The sequence below is a fragment of the Anopheles marshallii genome, chromosome 3 (assembly GCF_943734725.1).
Source record: "Anopheles marshallii chromosome 3, idAnoMarsDA_429_01, whole genome shotgun sequence".
Classification (NCBI taxonomy): domain Eukaryota; kingdom Metazoa; phylum Arthropoda; class Insecta; order Diptera; family Culicidae; genus Anopheles; species Anopheles marshallii.
This window is the reverse complement of record NC_071327.1, coordinates 73,459,484-73,469,277: the sequence shown is the minus strand read 5'-3', so window position 1 is coordinate 73,469,277 and position 9,794 is coordinate 73,459,484. Positions and strand designations below refer to the sequence as shown.

The following is a 9,794-nucleotide window of genomic DNA, read 5'->3' as shown; positions in this document are numbered from 1 at the left end:
ATGCATTGCCGTCAATAATCAACAATCAGTCAGTCACTCAGTCAGCCAGTGGCAGCACAAAACAGCACCAGCAGCAGCAGGAGAAGCGGGCAATATATTGACTGCATCCCTGTTCGGTCATCGTCATCCCTGTCGCTGCATCGGGCCAGTGTGCAACGAGTGTGCCTCGTGTTCCGTGCATTGTGCATTGTGCGCTTTTTTTTCCTTCACTCCCGCGAGCACTGACTTTAAACGGTTGTGCGTGCTCGGGCACAGGTGACCGGTTCGTGTGTTTAATGCGTAAACTAAAAGTGCTGGCAGCAAGGTGTGCAATTGTTGTTTAGTGAAAGTGAAACACACCGTACACTCCGATACCCCATTTCGCTTCCCGATCTGCTGCCGCTGTAGTGTACAACGCTTGTACGTCATTCGCCGATCCGCGAGGCTCGAGGAGAAGTAATACAAAATTAGCATTAGCAGAACAACACATCAGCAAACACAAGGTCACTATCGGCAACAACAACAAAAAAAATAAACGTAACCAAACAAAGCAAGCAAACAAAACCGCGAAACTGAGCAGGAGAACCGCAACCATCACATCAAAAAAGTGCCTAACTATTTCCGTTTTGCGTTTCGCTTAATCTGTTGTTGTATTTTGGTCCACCCAAATAGCCCAAGCCGCCACCCTCCCTTGAGTCGTGCGTGTGCGTGTGTGTGTGTGGACCAGTCCGTAGATATCACGCTTCATCCCGTTCGCCGGCATTAGGCAATAGAGGACGGATTTTGGGTGAACATCCCAGTGCGTGTCCTCACAGCCCCAGAGTTCCCCAACGCTGCAAATCCACGGCACTGAAAACCGCGTCCGTACTGTTTGGCTTGGAAGAGGATAAATCAAAACGCATCATATTCAAAATTGAGTGCCCATTAGTTTTTGCTTCACCGTAGCTGGAAAGAGAACAGTGAATGCCTAAGCGAAGCGAAGCTAAGTAGTCCGTGAAACAGCAGCAACAGCAAGTGCACAACGCGATAGCGCTAATTTATGAGCGGATATAATATTACAAAACAAAAACGCATAAACTTGAGCCCCCACGCCTCCCCCCTCTCCCACCACCTGCCGCAACAGTGAGCTGATTGTTATCATCCGGGCGATTGTTATTCGAGGATCGAGGGAACGTTTAGCAAATTTCAACACCAAACGAATTTCCACAGCGTGACCGTGACCGAAACGCCGACCGGCCTTTCCCGAGCGAAAAAAGGAAAAAGCCTTCCTGCCAAACGCCGGAAATCGTTCCGTAAGCACACACATTAAAGTGCTTTCCGTCTTGCGTTTGGGAAGAAAACCGTGCCAGCAAAGGAAGACGCGCGAGTGCAATCCAGTTTTGATGTGAACATTGATTTTCCCAGTTTTCCCGGGTGTGTATGTGTGTGTGTGTGTGGGTGTTCGCTCGCTCGCTCTCGCTCGCGCTGTACACCGTCCGTGCTTCCAGGCCGCGGTAGTTGGTGGTCCGTTCCATCCGAGCCCATTATCGCGTCTCGCTGCCCCGAAATCGATTTTGCCGCGGATAAAAAGTAAAAGGAACCATCCCTGAAGCGGACGGGAAGAATAAGGCAAAAACGAAAGAAAAAGACGCCCACTGTCCAGCATCGACACACAGTGCGGCCAGCTCGTGAGCTGTGTGCTTCCCACGGGACCCACGTACCGTGCCGCGTAAAACGGGACCGCCACAGTAACGGTGAGGTTTGAACAACGGTGATAGGAAATATTTGTGATATCAGTGTGTCTGTGTGGGCCGGCAGGGAAGTTACACGGTACTCCGACAGCCTTCCAGCGTGCGTGGGTACCTGCAAGGGTGCGCATAGTGCCAAACCTTCATCTTCACATATCGGAATTTCCACTTGCGAATGCTGATCTCGTCGGTATTTTCGTTTCGGTAAAATTTAAATCAACCCCCCCCCCAAACCGAGAACCGAGGTTTGGCTGCGGACGTGACTAGTGCCCGAGAGACTCCTGCCTCCAGTGAAGATACATTACACCGATACCGTCGGATCGACCCGCTGGTTCTAATAATAGTTCCGCACAATAACAATATCATCACGAGCGACCCCTCGTCATCTCCGGTGCGGTGGAGTTTCTGTGGAGCGTTTTTCCGGCAGTTTTCCATTACCGCGGGCCGGCAAATTCCGGAATTTTAAAGTGCACGTGTGAAGAAAACACCCCAACACACGGTACAGGGTTGTTCGTCGCGCGCGTTGTGATATCGTCGCTGCCGAGTGTTTAGTGGTGCTGTGTGTGTGTCGTGTGTGTGCTGTTGTTTCGCCGCGTATGCTTAACGATTGTCGGTGTAAGTGGCCCGTTTTATCGCGATTGTTTGTGCATTATTGTTTGAGTTTTGGTTTTCCGTTGTGTGCCGTGTGTACTCGCCTTGGCGAAGCGTAGTTTACATCAGGCCTGGTAAGCTAGGGAAGTATTTGCCTCTTGTTTCTGAATGTTGTGATGTGAGAAATATTATTCACCGACCAACTCGTATCCACCAGCATCCAGCATCCAGGCCCGTGCGCTTGTGTGTATGTGTGTATGTGGGCAAGTGTGCAAGTCCTACCCGAGTTGTGTATGCATTTTTGTTGAGTATTGAGGGAAAACCTACCCACGGGGTCGACGGTTGAGGTGTTAAGGCCGCCGGGGCCAACGCCATGTTTTTCTGTGTGATTGTGTGAGCGCGCGCGTGTGTGTGTGTGTTTGTGTGAGTGGAAAACAACCAAGTGCGAAGTGATATTGCCGCGAGCACATATTGCCAAGTGTGGTGGAAAATATTGATGATATTTTCTGGAAATCATAAAAGTCATCGGCACGACGAGTGAGTGGTGCGGCGGCTCGGCTGCTGGCGTTTCGATTTCGTTTGTTCTTGGCCAACAGTTCTAACAGCACACAACATAGCTCTGCACCGTCGGTAACCAGGAAGTGGATGCAACTGACGGCACTGAGTGTACATAAGGTGGCCCGAGGTGGTACAAATCCCCCCTTCGCCTGGAGAAGGAAAGTCGCGAGTGTGAGGGAAAATTTTCTGCCGGTGCAGATCGCGTACTAGTGCTGTGCAATAACCTGAAGAGGCAAGGTTTTCAAGAGATCCGTTGGTGCTGCAAGCGCTGCAAATAGATATAAAATCGACAACGCCAAGTGTCGTCTGATCGACATTTCGCGAAATTGTAGTGCCGGAAAGAATCATTTTATTGCGTTTCGAGATCATCCAAAGCACTCTGCATACATGTTAGGTAAGTAAACCGGGCTAGCCCCTTAAAAACTAGTTTAAAGTTGTCGCAAAAATCCACCGAAAATCCATAGAAATCCTTACAGAATTTCTTTAAACTCATTGCCTTTAAAATGCGCAACCATATTCCCAAATTTCTACTCTTTAAAGTGATGAACTGGCGACGAAATTCTCCCCACCCCTCCCCTCTAAGCGAAAGTGAACAATCTAAATCACTTGCACTTCAATTTGCTGGCCTTGTTTGCGAAATGGGGCGTTCGGAGGTTTAGGAGTAGTCGTCAGTCTTCAGGTTTTACAGTCTTCCTTTTCGCCGCGATATATCGCCCTTTAAATTATTGATAAATATAAAACCTAGGAGCGCTTTCGGGACGATATTTCTTTTTTGCTCGCGTTGAAACCACAACCGCATATATACATATATACACACACTCACACACACACCGTGAGCAATCCACCCACGGTGCCACGGTTTGCTTTTTTGCCCAGTGTAAGCAGACGGTTTGAGTGTGCTAAATTGTACGTAGCGTAAGGCGATTGCCGAGACGATTGAAGGAGATGGATAGACGAGGCCTCCGTTTTCGGCTCAGCCCCCCATCTCCCCCAACCCCACTCCACCCGTCCATCAGACCGCACGTCCTCCGTCGGGGGCAGACGTTTGGAATGGTTTTTTTTCCCAGTGTTATATGAACGAGGGTCTGAGAGCTTAGCACGGTGCTGGAGGACCTGAATACATACGAACCCACACACATACACACACACACATATACATATATATACATGCACGTTTGGTCGCGTCCGCGACTTTGAACCGACGACACGAGAGTGGGGAAAATGAGAGAAAATCCATCTCTCCACTCTAATGTGCCTTTTTCCCCCCACCGAACAAACTGTGTTTGCACCACCCCAGCCTACCCGTTGTGCCTACTGGGGGTGGTGGTCTACCCGCTAAGCTAACGACCCATGCATGCACACATACAGTCATCAAAACACTCCCCTGCAGGCCCCCGGTTACGGCCGGCCTTTTTCCACTTCTTCTGCCCATTCTTCCGTCCTGAAGCGTCACTTCTTTCTGGCCTAGTCGTAAGGGACACGAGTTTGCTGCGAAGGATTCGTTCGTATGTATGTGCGGTCATTAGTATATGCTCTCATTTTACGTATTCTCAGGTTCCGTTTTATTTATTTTTTTTGCTTCTGCCTGCCCTTTCATTTGCGGGCTCATTTTTCTTTTCCATTTTGCTACCCAAACCGTGCAGCTCGCCTTTGAAGCCTCCGTCTTTGGCTCCATAACTCGGTAATGCTTGATTTGCTACTACCCTGGCTCCCGGGTTGGTTCGGTTTTCCCTAGCCAAGCTTTTCCTCTATTTGGCGCCGGTGAAAGCGTTCGGCGGCTTGACATTCATGCTGCACGACGTTCATCTTGTCAGCTGGCCTGTAGCTGCCTACACCTAGGGATGATCGTGTTTTATCCGTACTAACAGATATCTGTCACCTGCCTTAGCCTTTCCAGCAAGCATTTGGGCCAGGTAAAATGAGTGGCAAAAGGGGAAAGAACTACTGGAAGGAAACAATGGAAGAAGAGCGAAGAATAAAAAAACAAACAAACCAAAGCAGCTGATGAAGTTTTTCTTCATCTTCGCCGGTGCGGTGGCGTTGTTGCCGATAGTTTCCACCGATCTGTCCGGGGGTTGTCCTCGCTATCGCAACTCCTGGGCAGTTGGACCAAACCAGAAACGACAGACTGCCATTTGTTAGGCTGCATCGTTAAGGTGTGTTTTTTCCACCCTTGTGAGCGTTTTCCTCGCTAGTGTATCGTTCGAAATAGAAAATGAGGTCAGTTCTAGCTTTAAGATCGGTGCGGAAACTAAGGAATTGATGAAAACTTTAGTTCATTTGCGAGATGCATCAAGTTGTACTGCTTTCGGGGTAACTTGTGCACCGCAAATGCTGGTAATTTATGTATATTTAATCAAAGGAATTATAAAAACATGTTAAAATGTGCAGAAATCCTTTCAATGATCATGTTGTGCGAGATAAAATTTAAGCTTTCCTGTATTAAACCAGGTTTGCAAACGTTTAATAATCGCAGTTTTTCTCTTTTTTGGTATTGGAATGCTTTCGTAGCGTAGCCCGTTTGAGAAAGCATTAAGAACGTAATCCTCGGATATCGTTTGGTTAGCAGAAGGATGAAAAAACTAGTATCTCCACTTTAAGCTCACCCATGCTTGCTCTGTCTGCCATGAACAGCGTCTTAACGTACCGATAACCCGCTTTAAGCAGGTTCGCTTTCGCTCCGAATCCAGCAATGGGCTTAAGTATTATCACAAGATCCCGAAAGTATAAATCTTCACCCATTTCGCTTTGGCGCCACAATCCACAAGACACAGAAGGCAAACAAACAAAACAACCGCTCTTGGTGGGCCTTGCCATCCCGTGCAATAAAGGTGCAACGAGGGCTGCATCGCACAGTGCCCAACAGATAGAACCGACCCAGGCACGGTACCGTACCGGGCCTCTACGGTGCTGTGTACATACATAACCGAACGTACGTGGTGTTCGAGCTGACAATAGTTTGCATGCCAATGAACAAACCGATGCCATGATCAGGCCGGTTGCTAGTTGCAACAGTTGCATTACGTACGTTCTTCGCAGGAGGAAGGGAACCAGCTCAACTGGTTCGATGATGCAAGGGTTCGGTTCCCCACACAGGGGAACACCTAGCACATCCTTGAGCTACGGGTACGGATAAGAAGCACTTGGTAACACGGTCGGCACACGGCAACGGTTCGCGCGTTCCGTCACTTGTGTGTGTTGTGATAAACTTATAAAGTCACGTTAGCAGGAATAACAAAAATCACGTGCGGCTTCATTCATTGTTAACGGACCTCGTGCCTGTTGAGGGAACCGTACCGAATATTGCGTCTCAAGTTGCTTGCGTTCTAGCATTTGAGAAATAGTTCGTCTAAGTATGAGGTTCGATAATTCAGCAGCAGTTTAAGTTTAATGTTTTGTTTTAATTTCGGAGCTACCATTTTATAACTAATTATATTCATAATCTGGAAATTGGAGGTACCTTAGTTGCTAAGCTCATATAATACGTCTGCACCTTAAGCAAATAACAACAGAGACTACAGAGCTTTAAGAACGAAACAGTGGTATAGCAATACGAATATACGAAGGAAATGGAAATAGAATTCAACAGTCAAGAGAGACCGATTGCAGACATATATTTGACAAAGATTTAAGCTTTACTGCATGATGTATTATCCCAAAGGTATTTTGAGATCATCACTCTTAACTGATACATTTTGAACATGATCCATCACGATCAATGGTTTTTAAAACTCAAGGTTATTTGGGTTATCAATATTCCTTCAGTTGTAATTTCATATAGTACTCTTGGACGAAATTACTGAAATAAAAAGAGTAGTACACTGGGATGAATTTGTTGGCTGTGAATGTTTGTTCTTAAATAGTTAAGCTATTGTAAAGTTTTCCTTTGATTTTTTTTAATCCGTGCTATACATGATAAAAAATAAATTATCAATTTAGAATGAATTTTTTTTTTAATTTGTAGCAATATAGTTGGAGCAGAACATTCTTTTGCTTCTTTGCTATTAGATTCACATTGTTTTGTTTTAGAACGAATTTTAAATGTATTAATTAAAAGAAACCGGCTTGATCAAAGATATTCCTAGTGCTGCGCACAATTTCATACACCAAACTGAGTAGAATTTAATGCTCTATGAGTTATGTAGCTCCCGCACAGTAAAACACAATTCCGAAAATCAATATTTTCACTTTACATACGGCAGACGCTTAACAACCCTTTTCAACACAGTTTAAAGCTGATCCCAGGCTGGTTGAGCAAAAAGAAAACGCCTGCTGCTCATACAACGGCCCAAACGGCAAGGCACTTCAAGCCACCTCAATTGGTTGCCCAGCATTTCAATCTTGTGGAGATGTAAAAATTACTTGCAGGGCAAACGGAAAATAAATAACCGAGCATCCCCAAAAGAGAGCAGCAGGGTCGATGCTTTCACTGGAGCGGAGTAAAATTTAAGTGAAAATAAAACGATCTCCGCAAACGGAACGAACCGAACGGCTGTGTGTAGGACGGCTTCCTTTTTTGCTTTCGGTTGTCAGCCTGCCTGCCGCGCATTCAACCTTCTTTCACTTGCCCGGGCCCTGCCCGAGTTTTGCGTTCGGAACCGTTTTCAATCGAAAGAAATTTGAACAGATTTGCTTTCAATATCGAAATGCCGGCTCGCGGCAAAGCGCTTGATGTGATGGGAATAGGAAGCGAAGAAAAATGATTATGTTACATCATAAATTTGGCTCCAATCAATATCGTGTACATATGTGAGAATGTTGTTTCCGTTCCGTTCGAGAATGCCCCGGGTCGGGTATGGCGTTTTGTGCGGTATGAGTGAATATCGATTGTATCAGCGCACCCAGCAGCAGTGCTGCTTACCTTCGACGCTCAGCACTATACTTTATGACTCGGGCAGGTTGCAGGATACGCTTGAAGGTCACCCGGGCAGTGCAACGGGAAGAGCCTTTCCCGAGGAAATAGAGTTGTCTTGGAAGCATCTTCCGTAGTCAAAGTCTTGCATACATGTAGCGTACCACTGTTACCAAGCACAGACTGATAAGATGGGATGAAACACAAATTTCTTATCATTAAACAATATTGGTAGTGTGCCTTTGTACATGGGCGTACTTCACACACAACTTCCAACTCCAATTGCTCGAGCGTATCTATTTGTTAACAATTTGTCATAGCCAAGGCGGTCGGAACTCATTCACAAGAATAATATTTATTTTGCTTACGCACCTTGACATTCTTCGGCACGGTTCCAAGATCTCGTCCTGGGTGCGTTCCTTCCCATCTCGGAGTACGTTCAATTTGGAAAGACAATAAAGCAAAGAAACACTCGAATGTCCCAAATGAAACTGCTTGATTGGTTCGAAGCAACACCAGCCGACTGTGCAGTGTTTGTACATCATGTATTTCCATAAGTACGACGATGTCACCCCGGCTGGCAGAGCATAAAATTGGCTTGAAGGTAGCACGGCAACCGGCAACCTGACATGGGAAAAGCTTTTGCTCGAGTATTTGCGTAAGAAAATGAAACGTCAATAAATAAACGCCCCCTCCCTTTTGGGTCGGATGCGACCACCGAAGACGAAGGCGTCATCGGAGAAGTTAAAGCACTCATGGTTTTTGCAACTTTGGGAGCATGCGACTTAGCAACGAACTAGTGTTTCGAATTTCGTTGTCTGAATAAATTTAACAAAACATTGACACCATCATTAAGACGAACGTTCCGGTGTAGCGTTTGCTGGCGTTCGTCCGGAGCCCGGTTGCGGTGTTGCTGGTTTGCGGCTGGTTTGACACGTAAAGCTGTACGAAAACCCCGCTCAGCAACACACTTGCACCGCATGTACCACGGTAGACGCCCGGCGAAGGTGCACCGGATTTCGACAGGCCTAGAACCATCGTTCGGGTTTGGATCGTGGCTGCAAGGGCTTACCAGGAATTCGTTCTTTAAGGTGTTGTTTCGGTGCTTGGAGCGGGGCTTGTTTTGCGCTCTTGTTTGATTTCGTTCGACGTTGTTTGCAGTGACCGAGAAAAACCTTCGAATCTATTCATGTCAACTCTCGCACACACAACTGCCGTACAATTTGGTACAATTGTTTCGATAGATTTTGTTACCGTACCGTGTCGTTGGGATTCCAAAATCCCTTTTTTTTATCGTGTTTCGAGCGGTTGACTTGCTGTTGGGAAACATTTCAAATCGATAAAATCCCTTTTTCTCATTTCGGTGTGAGGAGGTTCGGTGGTGGGCAAAATAAGATGTTTCTTCCGAATGCAGGATTATTGCATAGTTCATTTGGATATTGTCGTTTGCTACATTGTGAATTTTTTTTAGCTTGAAGTTAATGAGTTATAAAATCAGTTTTGGGTTTAAATTTTTGAAACACTTTTTCGTGATTTGTTTATTCACTGCATTTGCATCTAAATTTTATTCATTTGTTGGATTGTAAAAAGAAAAACTTCGACCTGATATTATGACGGTTTTGACCTTTTGAGGAATTCTTAATCTAGACTATTCTTTCTATACCCTTTGTGAATGTACCTCTTAAGCTAATATCTACATGATTAGGCCAGTCTTTTTGGCCAATCATTTTAAACATGTATACACCTATAAGTAAAGTCCTATGAAATAGTATGGCTATCAATCATTTAGTATTAACCACACTTCGTGTAGTCGTGTGAAATATTATCAATCCTGTCTTCTTCTGTAATCTTAGCTAGAGCTTTATGAATTCATCCACTACAGCAATGTAAGCATAAAATAAACCATTGCTGATACAAAAAGGCAATCATTTCGATCGCCAAAAAGAAGAAAGCAACAGCTCAATTGGCTGAGCCGGCACGAACACTATAATCGCATTAAAAATTTATTCGAATCATTTTTATCAATTTTACCAAATCCCGTCGAGTTAACACCCTCGGGGAGAAAAAGATTTGTATCCCACGACGTC

At 45.6% G+C, this 9,794-nt stretch overlaps 1 protein-coding gene across 1 annotated transcript in view; it reads left to right on the top strand.

The window, feature by feature from the left end:
• Positions 1–3,198: 3,198 nt before the first annotated feature.
• Positions 3,199–9,794, top strand: part of LOC128715405 (CUGBP Elav-like family member 4) — a 303,826-nt gene continuing 297,230 nt past the window's right edge. Inside the window, exon 1 of the mRNA XM_053810298.1 lies at positions 3,199–3,249. Coding sequence (XP_053666273.1) covers positions 3,243–3,249 — 7 coding nt within the window. The 5' untranslated portion in view covers positions 3,199–3,242. The remainder of the gene's footprint in view (positions 3,250–9,794) is intronic.